At 42.3% G+C, this 27,394-nt stretch overlaps 1 protein-coding gene across 1 annotated transcript; it reads right to left on the bottom strand.

Annotated features, from left to right (window-relative positions):
• On the bottom strand, positions 1-26,923 carry LOC118368889 (protein TEX261). Its single transcript, XM_035753354.2, has 6 exons — positions 26,730-26,923; positions 19,189-19,268; positions 18,690-18,843; positions 18,419-18,486; positions 17,889-17,991; positions 1-1,220 (listed from the first exon to the last, which is right to left on the bottom strand). Exons 1-6 carry the CDS (start codon positions 26,797-26,799, stop codon positions 1,105-1,107), a joined length of 591 nt encoding a protein of 196 aa, XP_035609247.1. The 5' UTR covers positions 26,800-26,923; the 3' UTR covers positions 1-1,104.
• Positions 26,924-27,394: the final 471 nt, after the last annotated feature.

Here is a 27,394-nt window from a genome sequence, read left to right as displayed (position 1 = left end):
CCATGTACTGCCTCTTTAATAATCACATTATCAGTTCCTCCCTCTAAACACACCCAGATTCAGCCATAACAGGCATACAGAAATCATTGCACAAGTATTTGTGGGAATGTTCGTTTGTTCAGTTTTTTCTATCAATTGATATCCCCCCCCAAAAAATCAGTTATATTATTTAAGCTTTTTTTCTTCTTTTAAACAGTTCAAGAGAATAAGTCATTTTATAACGATGAAGTCAATGAATGGGGAACAGTGAAGAAACAACAAAAAAAATGAATTCCTATGGGTCCACGTACAAACATCGGGTTATAGGCGACCCCATACTTGCAGGGAGTTAACGGCCCAGCACACAACACAAGACAAGGGTTGCATCCCAAAGGGTACCCTATTCCCTATATAGTGTACTACTTTTGACCAGGGCCCATGGGACTCAGGTCAAAAGTAGTGCACTATGTAGGAAATAGGGTGCCATTTGGACTCATTCAAGAGATCCAATCTGGCTTCGTTTTACGCCAACCTTGTTCTCATTCTCGCTTCCAACCTGACTTCTCCACTTAGCTGTTATTCATTAGGCACCAAACAGAAGAAAACTGACTATAAACAGAGAGGGAACAACATGAACTTGTCCAATAAGAAACGCTCGTTTGCATTTTGCACTAATGAATACGGCCCAGTCGACTCACACCAGCACGTAGTTTCCATAACAAACCTTTATAAAATAGAACAGAAGAGTGTTGGAGTAGATCCTACAGAGGCTTTTACTGTAGCTGGAGAACAGGAGCCAGAAGTCTTCAGTTGTTCATTGGCAGTTGTCATCACAGACTGACATGGATACCCTATATAGTGTACTAATATATATATATATAGTGTACTATATAGGGAATAGGGTGCCATTTCAGACACAGAGAGAGTAAGAGAGATGTACCAGTCCTGTAAAACGCACTGCTGCTAGTCCGTAGTAATAGTGGGAGCTCTCATCTGCTCTGCTACGATGCACTCTCCTTCCTCCTCCTCCTTTTCTTCCCTCCTCCTCCTCCACCACCTCTCCTTTAGTCCCTTCCCAAATCTACCCACCCACCCACCCACCCACCCAAACCCCCAGGTAGAGCATCAGTACATCTTCTGTCGACTAGGCAACACCGCCTCCTTGAGGAATGAGAAGATGAGCAGGATTCCGGACCGCTTGCCCCTCTTGCCCTTGGTGAAGTAATTTGAGACCACGTCATCTAGAGAGGGTGAGAAAAATAAAAAATGGTCATTAAATAACTGACCATCAATTCACTTTGTGAAAATGACAATATCTTTCAATCCTGGCACACCTGAATCAACTAATCCAGGGCTTGATGATTTGTTGAATCAGGTGTGTTGGTGCTAGTTCGGGAACCAGTCTTTTTAGCTAGCATTCCACTCGCGTCATTTGCCAAAGAGACTGGCATTTCGGCAATCTTAATGTTCAATATGCAACTGGGTTTAAGGTGCAGTTGCTGATTGGTATTTGGAAACAACAACATTTGGCGCAATATAGAGTTAGAAAGTTAAGAACAACAATAAAAACTTCCGTTATGAAGTGCTTGTGAGAAGTGTCAATGCAAGATCATGTTGTTCAAAGTGGCTAGAGAGGACTCAGAAAAGGAGGATACAGAAAATATTAGCCTACAAGGTTCAATTCAAATACGGTTTGAATTGGCTTGAAACTGGCACCTGTCGCCATTCCTCGCAACATATAGTGCCTTTGGAAAGTATTCAGACCCCTTTGACTTTTTCAACATTTTGTTACAGCCTTACTCTAAAACAGATTATAGTATTTTTTCCTCAGCAATCTACACACAATACCGCAGAATTTTTTTAAATATCACATTGACATTAGTATTCAAACATTAGTATTCTTTCCTATAAGAATCGAAATTGAGCATCCAGGTGTCAATCACCACATCCTCATCGGCAGACTCGACAGCCCTGCTTTCTCAAATGATTGCCTCGCCTGGTTCACCAACTACTTCTCTGATAGAGTTCAGTGTGTCAAATCGGAGGGTCTGCTGTCCGGACCTCTGGCAGTCTCTATGGGGGTGCCACAGGGTTCAATTCTTGGACCGACTCTCTTCTCTGTATACATCAATGATGTCGCTCTTGCTGCTGGTGAGTCTCTGATCCACCTCTACGCAGAAGACACCATTCTGTATACTTCCGGCCCTTCTTTGGACACTGTGTTAACAACCCTCCAGGCAAGCTTCAATGCCATACAACTCTCCTTCCGTGGCCTCCAATTGCTCTTAAATACAAGTAAAACTAAATGCATGCTCTTCAACCGATCGCTGCCTGCACCTGCCCGCCTGTCCAACATCACTACTCTGGACGGCTCTGACTTAGAATACGTGGACAACTACAAATACCTAGGTGTCTGGTTAGACTGTAAACTCTCCTTCCAGACCCATATCAAACATCTCCAATCCAAAGTTAAATCTAGAATTGGCTTCCTATGTCGCAACAAAGCATCCTTCACTCATGCTGCCAAACATACCCTTGTAAAACTGACCATCCTACCAATCCTCGACTTCGGCGATGTCATTTACAAAATAGCCTCCAATACCCTACTCAACAAATTGGATGCAGTCTATCACAGTGCCATCCGTTTTGTCACCAAAGCCCCATATACTACCCACTATTGCGACCTGTACGCTCTCGTTGGCTGGCCCTCGCTTCATACTCGTCGCCAAACCCACTGGCTCCATGTCATCTACAAGACCCTGCTAGGTAAAGTCCCCCCTTATCTCAGCTCGCTGCTCACCATAGCATCTCCCACCTGTAGCACACGCGCCAGCAGGTATATCTCTCTGGTCACCCCCAAAACCAATTATTTCTTTGGCCGCCTCTCCTTCCAGTTCTCTGCTGCCAATGACTGGAACGAACTACAAAAATCTCTGAAACTGGAAACACTTATCTCCCTCACTAGCTTTAAGCACCAACTGTCAGAGCAGCTCACAGAGTACTGCACCTGTACATAGCCCACCTATAATTTAGGCCAAACAACTACCTCCTTCCCTACTGTATTTATTTTATTTATTTATTTAGCTCCTTTGCACCCCATTATTTTTATTTCTACTTTGCACATTCTTCCATTGCAAATCTACCATTCCAGTGTTTTACTTGCTATATTGTATTTACTTTGCCACCATGGCCTTTTTTTTTGCCTTTACCTCCCTTATCTCACCTCATTTGCTCACATCATATATAGACTTGTTTATACTGTATTATTGACTGTATGTTTGTTTTACTCCATGTGTAACTGTGTTGTTGTATGTGTCTAACTGCTTTGCTTTATCTTGGCTAGGTCGCAATTGTAAATGTGAACTTGTTCTCAACTTGCCTACCTGGTTAAATAAAGGGGAAATAAATACAAAATAAATCAAATTAGAGTCCACCTGTGGTAAAATTTGGAAAGGAATACACCTGTCTATATTAGGTCTTACAGTTGACAGTGAATGTCCGAGCAAAAAACCAAGCCATGAGGTTGAAGGAATTGTCTGTAGAGCTCCGAGACTGGATTGTGTCGAGGCACCGATCTGGGGAAGGTTACCAAAAAATTGCTGCAGCATTGAAGGTCCCCAAGAACAGAGTGGCATCCATCATTCTTAAATGGAAGAAGTTTGGAACCACCAAGACTCTTCTTAGAGCTGACCGCCTGGCCAAACTGAGCAATCGGGGGAGAAGGGCCTTGGTCAGGGAGGTGACCAAGAACCAAATGGTCACTCTGACAGAGCTCTAGAGTTCTTCTGTGGAGATGGGAGAACCTACCAAAAGGACAAGCATCTCTGCACCACTACACCAATCAGGCCTTTAATGATAGAGTGGCCAGACGGACTTGTTGCTCTAAAACACAGATTGATTTGGTGTTCAGTAATAAACCAGAGAGAGTGACTAAATCATTCAATATGGTTACTGGGCTATCTGACCATAATCTGACACTTATAGCCAGAAAGCTGTCTAAGAGCAGGTTTAACCTCTCTGTTAGAAAGCCGGATCAACTAAGAATACCTAAGAGTGAATTAAACTATTTTGAAAACGCAATTAAGGGAATTAACTGGAATGACTTCTTGTCCTATACAGACGTGGAAGCTGATAGTCAGGTTTTTCTATCCACAATCCAGACTACAATAAATGGTTTCCTAAAGAAAATCAAATCGAAACCTGGCCAAAAGAGCACTCTTCCTTGGCTAAATGGAGAAATCTTGAAATTGATGAAAGAACGAGATTATGCTCTAAAAATAGCCCTAAAATCCAAATTAAAATGACAGACGTAGGTTTACCATGTTGAGAAATAAGGTGATGAAGGAAATCAGACAGGCCAAGGCAAACATTTTTATTAACATAATTGGTGAAGCAAAGGGAAATTCTAAATTGATCTGGGAGAATCTAAAAAAGTTAACAGGGAAAGACCATAGTAACACTGCAAAAATACTAGAAATCATGGTGAATAACAAACACAGGATGCAGTCGAAATAGCAATAGCCTTCAATTCCTACTTTATTGACTCTGTCAGGGTACTGACACAGAACCCCTCCACTGGTTTCTTGGGCTCAGTGCTAGTGAATGCCACTCAACCGGTCTTCATCATAAGGGAGGTTTCTGAGTCAAAGGTGAACAAGGTGATTAGCTCACTAAAGAACTCTACCTTGGGCTGGACTCTACCTTTCTTAAAAACTACAAAGAGTCACTCATTGGCCCATTACTAAGGTCACCAACACATCTATTGGTCTCGGGTGTTTCCAAGGGTATGGAAGTCGGCCATTATAACGGCCATCTTTAACTCGGGCGACCCTGCTGACGTGAGTAACTACAGGCCCATTAGTATACTACCTGTGGTGTCAAAGGATGTTGAAAAGGTTGTTGAAAAGTGTGTAACAACTGATTGCCCACCTCAACAACAGCCCCTTCACATTACACCCCATGCAGTTTGGCATCAGAGCGAAACACTCCACAGAAACGGCCAACTGCTTTCTTCTGGAAAATGTGAAGTCCAAGATGGACAAAGGGGGCGTTGTTGGGGTTGTGTTTCTGGACCTAAGGAAGGCTTTGATACTGCTAACCATGAGATTCTCATCACAAAATTGTCAAAGACCATCATACCTTGAAGGCAGAACTCAGTGTGTCAGAGTGAGCAATGAGCTGTCGCCCACTCTTAGCTATGATGTGGGTGTGCCCCAAGGGTCAATACTGGGGCCCCTCCTGTTCAGCCTGTACATTAATGATCTGCCTTGTCTGTACTGGGTTTGAAGTTCAAATGTATGCAGATGATACAGTGATATATGTGCATGCAAAGAGCAAACAACAAGCTGCACAAGAACTCACTACTGTAATGGTCAAGGTTACAAAGTGGCTCAGTGACTCGTGTTTGCATCTCAATGTGAAAAAAAACTGGTTGCATGTTCTTCACAAAGAGGGCAACAGATGCAACTGAGCCAGATGTCGATGTGTCAGGGTAGAAGCTACAGGTGGTATCTGATTTTAAGTACCGTGGCATCATACTTGATTCCAACCTCTCTTTTAAAAAGCACGTGAAAAAGGAAGCCCAATAGCCATCATCACTGTTACATCCTCAGAAAGCATGAGCTCCTGAGTTGGGAAAATCTTGTGCAATACACCAACGCATGTCTTGTATTCAAGATCCTAAATGGCCTGGCTCCCCCTCCACTCTGTATTTTTGTTAATCAGAAAACCCAAACATATGGCAGCAGATCCACAAGGTCTGCCACAAGAAGTGACTGTATAGTTCCCTTAAGGAAAAGCACCTTTAGTAAATCTGCTTTCTCTGTGAGAGCTTCCCATGTCTGGAATACACTGCCATCAGACACACATAACTGCACCACTTATCACACGTTCACAAAATGTATGAATACATGGCTAAAGGTCAATCAGATAGGTATCACTAGTCACTTTAAATAATGCCACTTTAATAATGTATAATGTAATAATAATAATAATGTATACATATCCTACATTACTCATCTCATATGTATATACTGTATTTCATACCATCTATTGCATCTTGCCTATGCCGCATGGTCATCGCTCATCCATATATTTATATGTACATATTCTTATTCCATCCCTTTACATTTGTGCATATAAGGTAGTTGTTATGAATTTGTTAGATTACTTGTTAGATATTACCGCACTGTCGGAAGCATTTTGCTACACTTGCATTAACATCTGCTAACCATGTGTATGTGGCAAATAACATTTGATTTGATTTTGATTTGAAACTGATCGAACATCTCTGGAGTGGTCTGAAAATAGCTGTCCCGCAACGCTCCCCATCCAACCTGACAGAGCTTGAGAGGATATGCCAAAAGGAATGGGAGAAACACCCCAAATACATGTCTGCCATGCTGTGCCAAGAAGACTCGAGGCTGTAATCGCTGCCAAAGGTGCTTCAACAAAGTACTGAGTAAAGGGTCTGAATGCTTATGTAAATGTCATATTTCCATTTTTTTTAACAAACATTTCTAAATACCTGTTTTTGCTTTGTCATTATGTGTCATTATGTGTAGATTGATGAGGGGGGGGGAACAACATTTAATCCATTTTAGAATAAGGCTGTAACGTAACAAAATGTGGAAAAAGTCAAATGGTTTGAATACACTGTATGCTGGTCATCATGACTTGCTGACATTTTTATTTTATTATGCTCATTTCTGTTCTATTATTAGTCCCTCCTCTCTTAAGAGATGAAGTCCAGACAGGCTATTTTAGGAAACCTTCTGAATGGACATAGGCTTAGAAAGAATTAGCGAACTCGCACACACACCCTAAATGGACCCATCAATCCCATCTTCTCCGGACAAGCTTTTTTCCAGGTGCCCCAAACAATCGGAAAGGAGATTCATCAGAGAAAATTACTTTACCCCAGTCCTCAGCAGTCCAATCCCTGTACCTTTTGCAGAATATCAGTCTGTCCCTGATGTTTTTCCTGGAGAGAAGTGGCTTCTTTGCTGCCCTTCTTGACACCAGGCCATCCTCCAAATGTCTTTGCCTCACTGTGCGTGCAGATGCACTCACACCTGCCTGCTGCCATTCCTGAGCAAGCTCTGTACTGGTGGTGCCCCGATCCTGCAGCTGAATCAACTTTAGGAGATAGTCCTGGCGCTTGCTGGACTTTCTTGGGCGCCCTGAAGCCTTCTTCACAACAATTGAACCGCAATCCTTGAAGTTCTTGATGATCCGATGGTTGATTTAGGTGCAATCTTACTGGCAGCAATATCCTTGCCTGTGAAGCCCTTTTTGTGCAAAGCAATGATGACAGCACGTTTCCTTGCAGGTAACCATGATTAACAGAGGAAGAACAATGATTCCAAGCACCACCCTACTTTTGAAGCTTCCAGTATGTTATTCGAACTCAATCAGCATGACAGAGTGATATCCAGCCTTGTCCTCGTCAACACTCACAGCTGTGTTAACAAGAGAATCACTGACATGTGGTCCTTCTGTAGCTCAGTTGGTAGAGCATGGCGCTTGTAACGCCAGGGTAGTGGGTTCGATTCCCGGGACCACCCATACGTAGAATGTATGCACACATGACTGTAAGTCGCTTTGGATAAAAGCGTCTGCTAAATGACATATATATATATATATACACATGTCAGCTGGTCCTTTTGTGGCAGGGCTGAAATGCAGTGGAAATGTTTTTGGGGGATTCAGTTCATTTGCATGGCAAAGAGGGACCTTGTAATTAATTGCAATTCATCTGATCACTCTTCATAACATTCTGGAGTACATGCAAATTATACAAACTGAGGCAGCAGACTATGAAAATGAATGTGTGTCATTCTAAACCTTTGGCCACGACTGTAGACGATAAAAGGCTACACTGGTCACTCGTGCGTGGCTGCCAAATGTATAGGTGTCCCCATAGGCCAAATATAACAATTGAGAGAACGTGATCATAATCATTATTTTAGCTATCCACAGTAGACTTCCCTCCTAATGAAAAGGCCCTCCAGCGTACTTGCACTTGATATGCATTTATGGATGAGAAAATGAACTTGCCATTTTCAAAAAGGAGATCCGTGGGGAATTGGGGATTCCCTGCTTTGCTATCAGTTGCCTACATCAACAGCCAGGGTTTCATTAAATAGTATTGAACCCTTTATAGTGCCAAGGCCTACGACCAAATGTGACTGTTCGACTTGGTAGTGCAACACACATTTTTTTTAAATTGTTCAAAAGGGCGCCAGTGAATTTCTCTTACCTGGTCCAGTTATTTTTGGGTTAGACAATTTGCTTAATTTGTTTTATTATCATGATTTATTCAAACAGTAATGTGCAATTGGCCAAGAATAAGGCAACTTTCTAAAGAGGCAACAACGGCACGGGAATTCCCTTCTGTGTGTGTCAGGGCTCCACATACAGGGCTGCCCGATTTTGGAAACCCTCCGGGCCTGTCGATCATCCCCGTCAGTGGCGCGCTTGCGCCAGTGAAAGAAAAATATTGTAATAATGCTATATTTAATCTAGGCTATACAATTGATTTTTTTAAAAACGATTGATTCCTGGAGCCGTTTGTTCGTTATGTCGATTATTTATCACACGCGCGCTGCACACATACAGTGCCTTCAGGAAGTATTCATACCGCTTGACTTATTCCACATTTTCTTGTGTTACAGCCTGAATTCAAAATGGATTGCATTGATTCCCCCCTCACAGATCTACACACAATACCCCATAATTACAAAAGTTAAAACATGTTTTTAGAAATGTTGGTCTACATTTTGCCCACATATTTTAGAATGTAAAAATAAATGTCAATGTATAATTCCATTGTGTAGGCCTATTAATGGTAATGCATATTTTGTTGCATACATTGAGGTTATTATATATTTCTACCTATAGGCTATTACAACAATTAAATATAAAAATGTAGATCCTTGAAAATTGCAACTAAGTGCTTGAAAAAGTCCTACTTGCTCAGCTCGCAAATGAAAGAAAATCACCTGTTACTGAAATTATGCACGGATCATTCACTTTCCTGTGAGATATGGACCCTGACAGTATTTATTTGATTTATTCCGGCCTGTAGCTTTCAGTTGGCACTGACTCGGTGTGCCACTGGCAAATATATTTGAATGTCGAGCCCTGCTGCGTGCGGTGCGAGTAGGCCCTATATGTCTACCAGTTTGTGTAGCAATTAGCGATGCTAATGAAAATCACATGCTACTGTTCTTGTCTATTGATGTTCTGTATTGTTTCATGTTTTATGTGGACCCCAGGAAGAGTAGCTGCTGCTTTTGCAACAGCTAATGGCAATCCTAATAAAATAGAAAATAATTGTCTTCGGGTAGATGGAAAGGTAATTTTGCACTTTATTTTAAAAGTCCAAATCAATTTAAAAACACAAGGGCATGCTAATTTAAGAGATGGCTAGTAATTATTAGCCTGGTTTTATGTGGAATGCAGGCCCATTATTGGATAGGCAAGGTTTTAATCAATTATTTAAAATGTAAATCATGCAACGGTCTAAGGCACTGCATCTCAGTGCTAGAAGCATCACTACAGACCCTGGTTTGATTCCAGGCTGTATCCCAACCGGCCGAGATTGGGAGTCCCATAGGGCGGCACACAATTGGCCCAGCGTCGCCCGGGTTAGGGTTTGGCCGGCGTAGGCCGTCATTGTAAATAGGAATTTGTTCTTAACTGACTTGCCTAGTTAAAATGGTTAAATAAAATAGAAATTAGCTATTGAAACCATATTAAAACGTTTGTAGCACCAGTGCCACTAGTGGAAAAAGTTAGTGTAGATTTAATTGCACATTTTATTAAACTTGACTTATTTGGCCATGTCCAACTTCAATTCATTGGCACAAAATGTGTCAGACCCCCAAAAAATTTGCTCTGGCTTGCATGGCACAGGTGGAGGCCTAAATTCACCCTAGTAGACTAGGCCTAATGTATATGCTAGTATACAAGTGGTGGATTAATTAGCCCTAATCCACCTAGGAATTAACTTCTAATTTACACTCCAGTCTTCACTGTTCCCTTCTAGTGCAATTCACACATCTCCGCTGGCATCTCTACTGGCCTCTCCCTCTTCCATCCTCTCTGTATTCCTCTCATAGCTGTTGAACCAGTAGCCTAGCCCAATGTGTGTCCCAGAAGTAGCAATATAGCTTAGTAATTTATTTTGAACAAGAAAAAAAAAAAATCTTTGCGATCACATTGGCTGGTGGTAAAAATGCAAGAAACGGGAATCCTCGTGTTCTCCCTAATCCCAAAGTTATAATGAAATATATAACATCAGAATGCCCAACGTTAGAATGTTTCCAATCAAATGTATGAATAAAGTTAATATTTTCCTATCAGTCTAATTTGCAAAATCATTGTGAATGGATGATAGCTGTGAGTGTTATCGAATCAGGATCAAATCCTGCTCAAGATCATTAATTAAAGAATGTTCATCTTTGAAGATTGCCGAAAGGCCAGTCTCTTTGGCAAATGGCAGGAGCGGAATGTAATAGTTGAACAAGGATGGCAACCAGGCTACATTGGTACTGGGCTAGAACAAAAATGTAAGACAACCTCGTTGGTCCAACCATAAGGTGAACAGTATTAAAACTACTTAGGACTAGGCCCCTTTTTTCTCCATTTCCTGTCTGAATGACGTGCCCAAAGTAAACTGCCTGTAGCTCAGGCCCTGAAGCCAGGATAAGCACATAATTAGTACCATTGGAAAGAAAACAAGAAGTGTGTAGAAATGTTAAAATAACCTAGGAGAATATAACACAACAGATACAGTTGAAGTCGGAGGTTTATATACACCTTAGCCAAACACATTTAAACTCAGCGTTTCACAATTCCAGACATTAAATCCTAGTAAAGATTCCCTGTCTTAGGTCAGTTAGCATCACCACTTTATTTTAAGAATGTGAAATGTCAGAATAATAGTAGAGAGAATGATTTATTTCAGCTTTTATTTCTTTCATCACATTCCCAGTGGGTCAGAAGTTTAAATATACTCAATTAGTATTTGGTAGCATTTGCCTTTAAATTGTTTAACTTGGGTCAAACGTTTCGGGTAGCCTTCCACAAGATTCCCACAATAAGTTGGGTGAACTCTGGCCCATTCCTCCTGACAGAGCTGGTGTAACTGAGCCAGGTTTGTAGGCATCCTTGCTTGCACATGCCTTTTCAGTTCTGCCCACAGATTTTCTATGGAATTGAGGTAAGGGCTTTGTGATGGCCACTCCAATAGCTTGACTTTGTTGTCCTTAAGCCATTTTGCCACAACTTTGGAAGTATGCTTGGGGTCATTGTCCATTTGGAAGACTCCATTTGCGACCAAGCTTTAACTTCCTGACTGATGTCCTGAGATGTTGCTTCAATATATCCACATAATTTTCCTCCCTCGGGATGCCATCTATTTTGTGAAGTGCACCAGTTCCACCTGCAGCAAAGCACCCCACAACATGATGCTGCCACCCCCGTACTTCACGGTTGGGATGAAGTTCTTCGGCTTGCAAGCATCCCCCTTTTCCTCCAAACATAACGATGGTCATTATGGCCAAACAGTTCTATTTTTGTTTCATCAGACCAGAGGACATTTCGCCAAAAAGTACAATCTTTGTCCCTATGTGCAGATGCAAACCGTAGTCTGGCTTTTTTATGTCAGTTTTGGAGATGTGGCTTCCTTGCTGAGCAGCCATTCAGGTTATGTCGATATAGGACTCGTTTTACTGTGGATATAGATACTTTGTACCTGTTTCCTCCAGCATCTTCACAAGGTCCTTTGCTGTTGTTCTGGGATTGATCTGCACTTTTCAGACAAAAGTACATTCATCTCTAGGAGACAGAACGCATCTCCTTCCTGAGCGGTATGACGGCTACGTAGTCCCATGGTGTTTATACTTGCGTACTATTGTTTGTACAGATGAACGCGGTACCTTCAGGCGTTTGGAAATTGCTCCCAAGGATGAACCAGACTTGAGGTCTACGGTTTTTCTCTGAGGTCTTGGCTGATTTTCCCATTATGTCACGCAAAGAGGCACTGAGTTTGAAGGTAGGCCTTGAAATACATCCACAGGTACACCAATTGACTCAAATGATGTCAATTAGCCTATCAGAAGCTTCTAAAGCCATGACATAATTTTCTGAAATTGTGTAAGCTGTTTAACCTGTTAAGTCGACCCTCTACTTTTTCGAACATTCTGTTAAAAATCGCGCAACATTTCAGCGCCCTGCTACTCAGGCCAGGAATATAGTATATGCATATGATTAGTATGTGTGGATAGAAAACACTCAGAAGTTTATAAAACTGGTTAAATCACGGCTGTGACTATAACAGAACGTGTGTTTCATCGAAAAGTGCAGGAATATCTGATCACTGAAAATGGAAAAAAATATCCATCCGCGACTTCAAGGAATTGTTCAAAGTGAATCGAATTAAATGAGGCCGAGGTTGCAGTGCCTACAGCTTCCACACGTTGTCTAGAGTCTTGTCATTTGATTCGCAATTGATTCTTGGTCTAACCGAATCAAGGGAATCGATTCCCTCCGGTCTCCGACCGGATGTTTTGGTCGAGCTCTCTTCAAGACATTTTTTCGAAACAGACACCTATAGAATTGACATCGCCTCCTGATGAATTTTATCGCTTATTAACGTGTACTAATACCTAAAGTTGCATTACAAAAGTATTTTGAAGTGTTTTGTGAAAGTTTATCGTCGACTTTTTGAATTTTAAAAAATGACGTTACGTTATGAAACGCTATTTTTTTCCGTTTATCACACAGTCTTCATATATATGGACCGATTTAATCGAAAAAAAGACCCAATAGTGATTATGGGACATCTAGGAGTGCCAACAAAGAAGATGGTCAAAGGTAATGAATGTTTTATATTTTATTTGTGCGGTTTGTGTAGCGACGACTATGCTAATTATTTTGTTTACGTCCCCTGCGGGTCTTTTTGGGTGTTACATGCTATCAGATAATAGCTTCTCATGCTTTCGCCGAAAAGCATTTTAAAAATCTGACTTGTTGCCTGGATTCACAACGAGTGTAGCTCTAATTCAGTACCCTGCATGTGTATTTTAATGAACGTTTGAGTTTTAACTAATACTATTAGCATTTAGCGTAGTGCATTTGCATTTCCAGAGCTCTAGATGGGACGCCTGCGTGCCAGGTAGGACCAAGAGGTTAAAGGCACAGTCAACTTGGTGTACTTCTGACCAACTGGAATTGTGATACAGTGAATTATAAGTTAAATAATCTGTCTGTAAACAATTGTTGGAAAAATTACTTGCTTCATGCAAAGTAGATGTCCTAACTGACTTGCCAAAACTATAGTTTGTTAACAAGAAATTTGTGGAGTGGTTGAAAAACAAGTTAATGACTCCAACCTAAGTGTATGTAAACTTACGACTTCAACTGTATGGTAGGAGAAAATCCAAAGAAAAACTAACCAGAATTTTCTTTTTTGAGAGAGAGACCATCCTCTTAGAAATGACATACTGAAAATTAGCTCCCTGGGTGCAATTCCTAAGGCTTCCACGGGGTGTCAGTCTATGTTCAAGGTTTCAGGCTTGTAACATTTTTAGTAGAAGGACACAGTTTTGGAAATTCATGTTCCAGCGCGCGACATGAAGACATTACGCACCTGCTAAAAATCGGTTTCCTATTGAACATACTTCTTTCCGAAATAAATATTAGTTTGATTACATTTTAGGGTATCTGAGGAGCAAATAGAAACGGATTTTGACTTGTTGAAACAAAATTTAGGTGTAGAGTTTTGGATTCCTTTCTCTGCAAGTTGAATGAGTGGATTACTCAAATCAATGGCGCCAACTAAACTGACTTTTTGGGATATAAAGAAGGATTTTATCTAACAAAATGACACTACATGTTATAGCTGGGACCCTTTGGAAGACAAATCAGAGGAAGATTTTCAAAAAGTAAGTGAATATTTAATCGTTATATGTGAATGTATGAAACCTGTGCCAGTGGAAAAATATTTTGATGTGGGGCGCTGTATTTAAACAATCACATGGCATGTTTTCGCTGTAATAGCTACTGTAAATCAGAAAGTGCAGTTAGAATAACATGAATTTAAGCTTTCAGCCGATATAAAACACTTTTATATGTACTTAAATGTTTAAAATCCATAATATTTATGATTATTTATTTGAATTGCGCGCCCTCCAGTTTCAACGGAAGTTGTCCCACTAGCGGGACACCAATCCTTAAGACGACTTGGTTGGTCCAACCATAAGGTGAACCCAATTGAGTGCTGACGTAATTTCCTGTCACAACTTGTGGACTTGTTTAAGTGTTGCTGTGCGTTTTGTTGCTGGAAAAGTCCAGACCCACTCCAAAAGGCTTTCGGAGCCATCGACTCAGTGAGTTTTGTCCAACATGTCTCTGGACCTACTCACTACCGTGTCATACTCTGGACCTAGTGTTGTCCCATGGAATAAATATTGTGGATCTAAATGTTTTTTCTCATAGTCCTGGAGTATCGGACCACCATTTTATTATGTTCGCAATCGCAAGAAATAATCTGCTCAGACCCCAACCAAGGATCATCAAAAGCCGTGCTATAAATTCTCGGACAACCAAAAGATTCCTAGATGCCCTTCCAGACTCCCTCCACCTACAAAAGGACGTCAGAGTACAACAATTGGTTAACCACCTAACTGAGGAACTTAATATAACCTTGCGTAATACCCTAGATGCAGTCGCACCCCTAAAAACTAAAAACATTTGTCATAAAAAACAAGCTCCCTTGGTATACAGAAAATACACGAGCCCTGAAGCAAGCTTCGAGAAAAATTGAACGGAAATGGCACTACACCAAACTGGAAGTCTTCCGATTAGCTTGGAAAGACAGTAACGTACAATCTCGAAGAGCACTCACTGCTGCTCGATCATCCTATTTTTCCAACTTAATTGAGAATAAGAACAATCCAAAACGTATTTTTGATACTGTCGCAAAGCTAAGTAAAAAGCAGCATTCCCCGAGAGGATGGCTTTCACTTCAGCAGTGATAATTTCATGAACTTCTTTGACGAAAAGATCATAATCATTAGACTGCAAATTACAGACTTCTATTTAAATCTGTGTATTCCTCCAAAGCTCAGTTGTCCTGAGTCTGTACAACACTGCCAGGACCAAGGATGAAGGGAGAGACTCAAGTTATTTTAATCCTATATCTCTTGACACATTAATGAAAATACTCATGGCCTCTAAACCTTCAAGCTGCATACTGGACCCTATTCCAACTAAACTACTGAAAGAGCTGCTTCCTGTGCTTGGCCCTCCTATGTTGAACATAAATGGCTCCCTATCCAGCAGATGTGTACCAAACTCACTAAAAGTGGAAGTAATGAAGCCTCTCTTGAAAAAGCCAAACCTTGACCCAGAAAATGCAAAAAAAAACTAAATTGGCCTATATCAAATCTCCCATTCCTCTTAAAGATTTAAGAAAAAGTTGTTGCGTAGCAACTCACTGCCTTCCTGAAGACAAACAATGTATATGAAAAGTTTCAGTCTGGTATTAGACCACATTATACCATTGAGACTGCACTCAAAAGTGGTAAATTACCTTTTAAAGGCATCAAGGCTCTGCATCATTTTAATGACCAAGGCTCTGCATCTGTCCTCGTGCTCCTAGACCTTAGTGCTGCTTTTGACACAATCGATCAACACATTCTCTTGGAGAGATTGGAAACCCAAATTGGTCTACACGGACAAGTTCTGGCCTGGTTTAGATCTTATCTGTCAGAAAGATGTCAGTGTCTCTGGATGGTTTATCCTCTGACAAATCAACTAAATTTCGGTCTTCCTCAAGGTTCCATTTAAGGACCTCTATTGTTTCCACTATATATTTTACCTCTTGGTAATGTCATTCGGGAAAATAATGTTAACTTTCACTGCTATCCGGACGATACACAGTTGTACATTTCAATGAAACATGGTGAAGCCCCAAAATTGCCCTCCCTGGAAGCCTGTGTTTCAGACATAAGGAAGTAGATGGCGGCACATTTTGTTATTTTAAACTCGGACAAAACAGAGATGCTAGTTCTTGGTCCCAAGAAACAAAGGGATCTTCTGTTAGATCTGACAATTAATCTTGATGGTTGTACAGTCATCTCAAATAAAACTGTAGGACCTCGGCATTACTCTGGACCATGATCTCTCTTTTGACGAACATATCAAGACTGTTTCAAGGACAGCTTTTTAAAATCTATGTAACATTGCAAAAATCTTAAAACTTTCTGTCCAAAAATGCAGAAACATTCACCCATGCTTTTGTCACTTCTAGATTAGACTACTGCAATGCTCTACCTTCCAGCTACCCGGATAAAGCACTAAATAAACTTCAGTTAGTGCTAAACACAGCTTCTAGAATCTTGACTAAAACCAAAAAATGTTATCATATTACTCCTCACTACACTGGCTTCCTGTTAAGGCTAAGGATGATTTGAAGGTTTTACTGCTAACCTACAAAGTATGACAAGGCTTGCGCCTAGCTATCTTTCTGATTTGGTCCTGACGTACATACCTACACATATGCTATGGTCACAAGATGCAGGCCTCCTTATTGTCCCTGGAATTTCTAAGAAAACAGCTGAAGGCAGGGCTTTCTCCTATAGAGCTCAATTTTTATGGAATGGTCTGCCTATCCATGTCAGAGACGCAGACTCGGTCTCGACCTTTAAGTCTTTATTGAAGACTCATCTCTTCAGTAGGTCCTATGAATGTAGTCTGGCCCAGGGGTGTGAAGGTGAAATGAAAAGCACTAGAGCGACAAACCACCCTAGCTGTCTCTGCCTGGCCAGTTCCCCTCTCTCCACTGGGATTCTCTGCCTCTAACCCTATTACGGGGGCTGAGTCACTGGCTTACTGGTGGTCTTCCATGCAGTCCCTAGGAGGGGTGCGTCACTTGAGTCTCTGACGTGATCTTCCTGTCAGGGTTGGTGCCACCCTCTGGTTTATGCTGTGGGGGAAATCTTTGTGGGTTATACTCGGCTTTGTCTCTGGGTAGTAAGTTTGTGGTTGAAAATGTCTCTCTCTAGTGGTGTGGGGGCTGTGCTTTGGCAAAGTGCATGAGGTTATATCCTGTTTGGTTGGCCCTGTCCGGAGGTAGTCAGACGGGGCCACAGTGTCTGCCGATCCCTCCTGTCTCAGCCTCCAGTAATTATACGGCAATAGTTTGTGTCGGGGGGATAGGGTCAGTCTGGAGTACTTATATCTGGAGTACTTCTCCTGTCTTATCCGGTGTCCTGTGAGAATTTAAGTAGGCTCCCACTAATTCTCTCTCTCTCGGAGGACCTAAGCCCTAGGACCATGCCTTGGGACTACCTGGCCTGATGACTCCGTGCTGTCCCCAGTCCACCTGGTCGTGCTGCTGCTCCAGTTTCAACTGTTCTGCCTGCGGCTATGAAACCCTGACCTGTTCACCGGACATGCTACCTTGTCTGGGACCTGCTGTTTTCGACTCCCTCTCCACCCCACCAGCTGTTTCTAACTCTGAATGATCGGGGTTACTCCTGTTGCACCCTTTACAACCACTGTGATTATTATCATCTGACCCTGCTGGTCATCTGTGAACGTTTGAAAATTTTGGTCGAGTTCTGTTATAATCTCCACCCGGCACAGCCAGAAGAGGACTGGTCACCCCTCAGAGCCGGGTTACTCTACGTTTCTTCCTAGGTTCCTGCCTTTCTAGGTAGTTTTTCCTAGCCACCGTGCTTCTACAGGTGCGTTGCTTGCTGTTTGGGGTTTTGAGCTGGTTTCTGTATAGCACTTTGTGACATCAACTGATGTAAAAAGGGCTTTATAAATACATTTGATTGATTACGACAACCTGGTTGGTCCAACCATAAGGTGAACAGTATAATAGAGCTCACCTCCTTGCTGCATGGTGGATGGAAGCACGTTCTCCCCAGCAGAGAGTGACACGAAGAACGAGAAGGGGATAATCCACAGACAGATGGTGAAGTACGCAAGGACCTTCAGGGATAGAAGAAGAGGTCGAGGTGAGGAGAGAGGAGACATGGAGGGTGAGGAGGGAGGAGACACATGGGTACAAGGCAAGACCATGATTTCTTCCTAACCAGGTAAAACTCTGGGCCTTAGAGCTAACAACTAGGGCTGAGAGTTTTTCCTGGTCAGCTCCTAACTTCAGGTCCTAGGTAGTGTTATATTGACTTTTAGTATAATAACTTGGTTTCTTGATTGACTGGCCGATCAACTAATCAGAACTTTCTATTTCATAGCTTATACCTCACCAAGGGAAAGATGGTTGCTATCTCCCTTCCATTGTGTCATGTGCTAAGTGAATAAATTAATATGTACCCTGCAATACTTTGCTCATTGGAGCTCAGGAGTGATCAACACAGATTTTAGGCTTACCTTAGAGTGTGTGACCTAAGCTTACCTCTGAGAAGGGGTAATACTCTGCTGCAAAGTACTGGAAGGCCATGTAGTGGTTCAGCACCACCAATACTGTGAGAGAGAGAGAGAGAGAGACAGGCAGAGAGAGAGCGAGAGCGAGAGACAGATGTTAAAACTCCTGAACATGTATCAGATTGCGTGATCAGGTAAACACTACTGTCCCAGCATATTGTACATAGACGTCTATACATAGAGAAGCTATCCCCACTAAACACTGGTTTCTGCCTCTGAAGCTGCCGGTCTCTGATGCTCACCACAGGAGAGGATGAAGTTAGGTGAGCTCAGCAGTATGTAAGGGAAGGTCTGCAGGAGGCCAAAGTACACCAGGTTGGTGAAGAGACCACAGCCCATCATCAGCCATGGGAAGCCTTCAAACAGGTACAGCCCCGACAGCACGCCTGTGGAGAACTAGAGAGGATGCATGCACAGAGCAATGGTTAGCTGCTAGTACTTCAAAACATCTGGACTGGGAGTCAAGCTTACAGGACATAAGGGCCAGGGGTTTTCCCTGATCACATGATCTTGAAAAACTCAGGACCTTATAGGCTATAACTAGGATTTGGAGTTTCTCCTGGTCAGGTAAAGTGGTGACCAGGAAAAACTCCTAGTCCCTATTAAATGAGGGAATGGAGGGAGAGAGAGAGATTGGGTGGTGAGAGAGCTCCATTTCCATGACATTCTAAATACAAGAGCTACTAGAGGAAATAATTTAAATTGTGTTCAAATTGATATCAGTCAAGAGACACTACTCACCAGTATCATGTACTTTATTATTCGACTAGTGGCAACTGTGTATTCTTCTATTAGTTCTGCCAAATAATACAGGCCAGCAGCTGGGGGGGGAGGAGAGACATACTAATAAATAACAAGAACAAACCAAATGCATTACCAGCTTGTCCATAGACAGGTTGGTTGTTAAGCAACAAAACCGCCACTTGTGCCACTATGAGGTAAAACAGACAGGGTTGGTTTGACTGGTAACATAAACTACATTAAGTCTCCAATGTTTATTGAAAACATAAATACATTTGCACAATGAGCACTTGTTGTCTCTGAAATATGTTGTTACAGTTATTGGTTAGCTAGCTAGCAAATTTTTGCCATCAGTAGAAACATCTCAAAACAAGACATGGTGTCAAGAACAAGATAAAACTCGATGAAATTAGACTCCTACAATTCCCCACATGGCAGCTTCTTGTCGTGGTTGCTAGCTATCTGACCGTTTAGAATCGCAACTCACGGACTTCTGCCCCATTTGAATAGTGTGCATCGTTTTGGTGACGTTGTCAGCTAACCCGTCTATAGACTGCACTGTACTGTAACATACGAGAGATGAGATCAATTGAGGAATAACACACACAACACAAAATAACCCCTGAAAAACTGAAGGTAGCCTAGAAAGAAGCAGACATTTACTAACATGCTTCCAGAAGAGGCTACTTGAGGCAACGACACTATAACAAGTCAAAATATTTAGGTCAAAGAGAAGCTGGTGACAGATACACCCCAGGCAAGCACACAGGAGAACACTGCATCTCATCACGCAAGGCACTCCCCCACTCGTCCGCCATTCTACACACAGACCAGAGTTTTCCACTAGCGCCGGCTGTCGGCTGTACAGCTGGTTACACACTCATTTTCAGTCGGGTACTTTTTCCACTTAAATTAACTAAGTTACTTTTCAATTCTCAGGTCAGAAAAAAAGTCTGTCGAGCCCTCCAGCTAGAATGAACGATATGCATCTTCAAGCGATCTATTGATTGAACAGGTGCCTGTCAGTCAAAGTGAGCAATGACCGGGAAACAGTGCTGGTTTGACAGTCTGCCGTCTGTCCCACCTCCCGGTACCTGGGTGTATGTGTTGTGTAAGATGTGGTTGCAGTCAAATTCCTTCACACAGAGGGAGGAAAGCATGATGCTCCTCCATAATCCATGCGAGTCAATTTGCACGTCCCATATAGTGTGTATACGACGAGTCAAAATCCACTTAGCCTATTGTTTTCTGGCACATTGGAAGTGCTGGAGCATAGCCCCATTCATAGACCTTAACTCCTTTGGTGCATTCTGACGATAGTATCTTCTGACAGGGGAAGATTTGTTAAGAGCCCCGACGATTGCACAAAAAATGTACACGCATCACTTGCGGTAATGTTTTGGAAAAATAAGGAACGTATTCATATCTGCAAGCAATAATTTTCAAAAGCCAAAAAGGTACATTGATACACCTTTATAGGGTTAGTGTTCCCACATGGCCATATCTCCATGTTACAGTGCTCGTTTACAGAAGACAGACAGTAGACATAGGCCATCACCTGCTCCAATTAGATATCTAGCGTGCTCCGAACACCTGTGTGTGAGCTGAGGAGGAAGCGCAGTTGGTCAGCTGGAGGCACACAGGATCGGTGCAAAACTGCTACAATAATTGTATATTTTATTTCAAAGATTATTTTTCACTGATATGAAAGACAAAGGTCATATCAGTATATGTTTCCAAAACCGTTTAGAGAGCGATGATAATTGATGTTAAAAACAGTGTCAATTGTAGTTTACACAGAGCCAAATGTAATGGCTGAAAACCCTACATAGGGCTCCCGAGTGGTGCAGTGGTCTAAGGCACTGCATCTCAGTGCAAGAGGCGTCGCTAGAGTCCCTGGTTCAAATCCAGGCTGTATCACATCCGGCCGTGATTGGGAGTCCCATTAGGGCAGCGCACAATTTGGCCCAGCGTCATCCATGTTTGGCAGTCATTGCCCAGTTAAATAAAGGTGAAGTTAAAAGAAAAGAAAAATAGAGATGGGTTTGAGAGAGCTAAGTCTTCATTTGATTGATGAACAGTAATTGTATTTATTTATTTAACCTTTAACTAGGAAAGTCAGTTAAGAACAGATTCTTATTTACAGAAGAGCAGCAAGCTTGACTAGTTTATAAATGGTGTCAAACTGACTGAATAAAGTCAATGTCATATCCTTGCCATTCATAAATCATACAACGTAGTTATACGTCCATGGTATCATATCGAGACAAGTAAACTAAAGATCTCATTTGTATTTTCGATATGAAGTCTATCAGGACTTGCCAGACAGTGACGTTAAAAGTGAGTGACTCGTCAGCAGCCTACCGAATCGCACAGGTAAGAAAGCCTTTCATTTGCTTCCCTAATTTGCATATTTGTAGGCTTTTCGGCAATTATCTGCAGATAACTTACGAAAACATTCAATGAAGATGGTGAATCGTCTTCACTGCAGGAACAATAGGTAGGCTAGTGGAGAGACAGCCTCACTCTGGTCCAAAACTTGATAAAAGAAAACAGACTGAATTGTTTTAAAAGCTAATGATACTGATATGGTATTTTCAAAGATATGGATCGAGGTCTACTGATTTAATCAAAGTGTTGACAATGGAGTGGTCAAATGCTGCTTTCTGTGTAGCAAAGCCCATGTTATAACCTGCTTCATTCTTCAATCTGAGAAAATGCCTCTTAAAAGGAAGCTTGAAGCCTTAAACTAATATCTTATGTTTCACCGAGTCATGGCTGAACAACCACATGAATAAAATACAGCTGGCTGGCTATACACTGTATCGACAGGATAGAACAGTAGCCTCTGGTAAGACAAGGGGTGCCGGACTATGAAAATTTGTAAACAACAACTGGTGCACGATATCAAAGCAAGTCTCAAGGAAGTCTCGAGAGATTTCATATATATTCTTCGTAGCCACCTATTTACCACCACAATCCAATGCTGGCACTAAGGCAACACTCAATGAGCTATATACAGCCATAAACAAACAGGAAAACGCTCATCCAGAGGCGGCGCTCCTAGTGGCAGGGGACTTAAATGCAGGGAAACTTAAATCTGTTTTACCTAATTTCTACCAGCATGTAAATGTGCAACAAGAGGGGAAAAAACTCCAGACCACCTTTACTCCACACACGCAAGCATACAAAGCTCTCCTTCAATTTGGAAAATCTGACCATAATTCTATCCTCCTGACTCCTGCTTACAAGCAAAAACTAAAGCAGGAAGCACCAGTGACTGTCAATAAAAAAAGTGGTCAGATGAAGAAGATGCTAAGCTACTGGACTGTTTTGCTAGCACAAACTGCAATATGTTCCAGGGTTCTTCTGGCATTGAGGAGGACACCACATCAGCCATTGGCTTCATCAATAAGTGCACCAAAGACATCGTCCCCACAGTGACTGTACGTACATACCACAACCAAAAGTCAAGGATTACAGGCAACGTCCGCATTGAGCTAAAAGAGTAGAGCTAACACTTTCAAGGCGCGGGACACTATAACCTGGAAGCTTATAAGAAATCCCGCTACGCCCTCTGACGAACCATCAAACAGGCAAAGCATCAATACAGGACTAAGGTGGAATCATACTACACCGGCTCAGACTCTCGTTGGATGAGGCAGGGCTTGCAAACTATTACAGACTACAACGGAAAGCACAACCGAGAGCTGCCCAGTGACCCGAACCTACCAGACAAGCTCATTTACTTCTAGGCTCGCTTCAATCCAAGTAACACTGAAACATGCATGAGAGCACCAGCTGTTTGGGATGACTGTGTGATCACGCTCTATGCAGACGATGTGAGTAAGATCTTTAAACAGGTCAACATTCACAAGGCCAGCGGGCCAGATGGATTACCAGGACATGTACTCCGAGCATGCGCTGACCAACTGGCAAGTGCCTTCACTGACATTTTCAACCTATCCCTGTCTGAGTCTGTAATACCAACATGTTTCAAGCCGACTACCATAGTCAATGTGCCCAAGAACACTAAGATAACCTGCCGAAATGACTACCGACCCGTAACACTCACGTCTGTAGCCATGAAGTGATTTGAAAGGCTGGTCATGGCCCACAACACCATTATCCTAGAAACCCTAGACTCACTCCAATTTGCATACCGCTCCAACAGATCCACAGATGATGCAATCTCTATTGCACTCCACACTGCCCTTTCCCACCTGGAAAAAAGGCACACCTATGTGAGAATGCTATTCATTGACTACAGCTCAGCATTCAACACCATTGTGCCCTCAAAGCTCATCACTATGCTAAGGACCCTGGGACTAAACACCTCCCTCTGCAACTGGATCCTGGACTTTCAGACAGGCCGCCCCCAGGTGGTACGGGTAGGTAATAACACATCCGCCATGCTGATCCTCAACACTGATCCTCAACAGTCCCCTCCTGTACTCCCTGTTCACTCATGATTGCATGGGCAGGCACGACTCCAACATCATCATTAAGTTTGCTGATGACACAACAGTGGAACGCCTGATCACAGACAACGATGAGAATGACCTCCTCCCGCCTCCCGGGTGGCGCAGTTGTTAAGGGCGCTGTACTGCAGCGCCAGCTGTGCCATCAGAGACTCTGGGTTCGCGCCCAGGCTCTGTCATAACCGGCCACAACCGGGAGGTCCGTGGGGCGACGCACAATTGGCCTAGCGTCGTCCGGGTTAGGGAGGGGTTGGCCGGTAGAGATGTCCTTGTCTCATCGCGCACCAGCGACACCTGTGGCGGTGCACAGTGTTTCCTCCGACACATTGGATGCGCGCTGTGTTAAGAAGCAGTGCGGCTTGGTTGGGTTGGGTTGTGTATCGGAGGACGCATGACTTTCAACCTTCGTCTCTCCCGAGCCCATACGGGAGTTGTAGCGATGAGACAAGACAGTAACTACTAAAACAATTGGATACCACTAAATTGGGGAGAAAAAGGGGTAAAATTTAAATTTAAAAAAGAAAAATGACCTCCTCCCTATAGACCGAGACCTGGCCATGTGGTAACAGGACAACAATCTCTCCCTCAACGTGATCAAGAGAAAGGAGATGATTGTGGACGACAGGAAAAGGATGACCGAGCACGCACCCATTCTGATCGACAGGGCTGTAGTGGAGCAGGTTGAGAGCTTCAAGTTCCTTGGTGTCCACATCACCAACAAAGTATCATGGTCAAAGCACACCAAGACAGTCTTGAAAAGGGCACGACAAAACCTATTCCCCCTCAGGAGACCGAAAAGATTTGGCATGTGTCCTCAGAAGGTTCTACAGCTGCACCATCGAGAGCACTGGTTGCATCACTGGCTGGCTGGTATGGAAACTGCTCGGTCTCTGACCGCAAGGCACTACAGAGGGCAGTACATCACTGGGGCCAAGCTTACTGCCAACCAGGACCTCAATACCAGGCGGTGTCAGAGGAAGGTCCCAAAAATTGTCAGACTCCAGCCACCCTAGACTGTTCTCTCTGCAACCGCACAGCAAGTGGTACCGGAGCGCTAAGTCTGGTTCCAAGAGGCTTCTCAACAGCTTCCACACCAAGCCATAAAACTCCTGAACAGCTAATCAACGGTTACCCAGACTATTTGCATTGACTTTTATTTCCTATTTTTTACTTAACACGTATTTTTCTTCAAACTGCATTCTTCAAACTGCATTGTTGGTTAAGGGCTTGTAGTAAGTAAGCATTTCACTAAGGTCTACATCCGTTGTATTCAGCACATGTGACAAACGAGATTTGATTTTCATCTCTCTTTGCTTATTTGAGCTGTTCTTTCCATAATATGGACTTGGTATAATTGGTATAATATTTGGACTTGTATTCCAACCCTACCGTGTCACAACACAATTGATTGTCTCAAACGCATTACGAAGGAAAGAAATTCCACAAATTAACTTTTATGGCACACCTGTTAACTGAAATGCATTCCAGGTAACTACCTCATGAAGCTGGTTGAGATAATGCCAAGAGTGTGTCAAAAGTGTGGTTACTACATGATTCCATGTGTTATTTGAAAGTGTTGTTCTTTTGACTGGTAGTGTATTCTTTCAAGATCATTTGGGCTATTTATTTCATTTCAGTTAATAAAATACATCATTTGAAGAACAAACAATTGTGTCTATTCATATCTTGCAGTAAAATTATTTTATCTCAAGAGAAGACATGTTAAATGTTTGTTATTTTAAATAAAAGTTGAATGTTCCCTTTCTGAATTCATACATTTTCAGTAATTTAGATTGGACAAATGTGTTCTGGTATTGTGTTACAATCTGGGAGGTAAATACTCAAAGTATTCAATTTTGCTGTGGATTTCAGATGGAACGAAGGCATTATTAGAATGTACCAGAGACCACCAAAAAAGAGCATTACATCCACATGGACTATGTTAATTTACTAGTTATTAGTAAATATGCTGATGAATTGCTAAATATACACTGTCATAAGTATTAACTGTAAAACAAGATTGGATTTTAGGAGATATTTTTTATGCCTATGTAACAAAACAAGGTTCACTGACTATCACTTTGAAACTAGTATTATCATCTAAGCTTAGAGACGCACATTTATGTAGCGCAGGGGGAAAGCATCTCCCATAGCTTATTGTACAGTAGTTTATAACTTGTTTGGAGATATAGGCAGCATCAAAGACTCGGCCCAAGACGCAATGGAATGTTGCAATCCATCCTCCACAGGTATGCATGCTCGAGCTGGCAGAGGTTAAACGTTGCCAGGTGAGATGACATCATGAGTTTCTGAAAGTGCCAACGTGGACAGGACAGGGCAACAGTTGCGTGCTGGATAGTCCTCTCCAGCTATTGATTTTCTGTAAAGTTCATTGGCTATACAGTAACGGTACAGTACTTTTGTAAACAGTGGTAAAAGATAGTTAGCTAATACAATTAGGCACTTGCATAACAACAACATGGGCCACTAGCACTAGTTTGTTTTACATGGCCCAGTGCCCCAAGTCGGCGGAGTTTCGAATTGTAGACTATTCCATTACTGGCCCAATGACAATGTACAGGTGTTAGCTATTTCGGTAGCAAGCTAACAATAGCTAGTTAGCTTTGTCACAAGTTGCAGGGTGGATGAAACGGTTGAGGCAAGACGAGATGAGTGGTTAACGTTACATAGGCAACGACTTGTTGGCTTGTTTAATGTCAAATGATTGGTTACTAACGTTTCACGTGAAAAGTATTAGTCGATTCGCTTAAACTCTCTTGAACATGAACCATAGCTAACGTTAGCTAGTTACCTGATTGAGTTGGCATTTAGCTCGATAGCAAACTAACTATGGGCATTTGCCACACTGTGCATTGTTGCTACAAGGTTAATGTTATCCTAGCAAGTCAGTTGAATACATTTTCTTCCGCTACATTGTCGATTGTTTGTCACTCCGACCCGAGGTCAAAGTGACAGGTATCAATACAAGGCGAGTGGGAAAATAAAGGCAATGTGGCGAAGCTAACGACTTCAACAATGTAACGTTACAAGTAAACTCACCAATTGCTAGTGTGACGAAAGATATTTGTATCACCAACGACAGCCAACTTAGTAAATAAATAAACCACATCTCGTTTCATGTAAAATAAAACACATACATATGAAAAAACAAAAGTGACAGTGAGTGCTACGCTTGGAAATAATTTAGCTAACTGATGGATGGTCAGTTCCTCCCCTCAAGGATCCAGTGTGCCGCTGAGGGTACAGCGCCAATTCTGTTCGGAGGTGGAATTGCAGCAACTTTTTGTGCCGCTATGCTTCCCACAGAGAGGGACTGAGAGATAAATTAATCAAATACATTATCAGAAGTGAATGTGCTGCAATTACCTGTTGGTTTTCCATGCATGCTATAATTTATGAAATAGTAGTGAGATCATAGAAATATGAGGAAGTACAGTTCCCGCTCAGCCCAGTCAAAACTGTTTGCTGCTCTGGCCCCCCAATGGTGGAACAAACTCTCTCACGACGCCAGGACAGCGGAGTCAATCACCACCTTCCGGAGACACCTGAAACCCCACCTCTTTAAGGAATACCTAGGATAAAGTAATCCTTCTCACCCCCCCTTAAAAGATTTAGATGCACTATTGTAAAGTGGCTGTTCCATTGGATGTCATAAGGTGAATGCACCAATTTGTAAGTCGCTCTGGATAAGAGCGTCTGCTAAA

Source organism: Oncorhynchus keta, chromosome 35 (genome assembly GCF_023373465.1).
Source record: "Oncorhynchus keta strain PuntledgeMale-10-30-2019 chromosome 35, Oket_V2, whole genome shotgun sequence".
Lineage (NCBI taxonomy): Eukaryota > Metazoa > Chordata > Actinopteri > Salmoniformes > Salmonidae > Oncorhynchus > Oncorhynchus keta.
The sequence above is the reverse complement of the archived record's forward strand: the minus strand, read 5'-3'. Positions and strand labels throughout refer to the sequence as shown.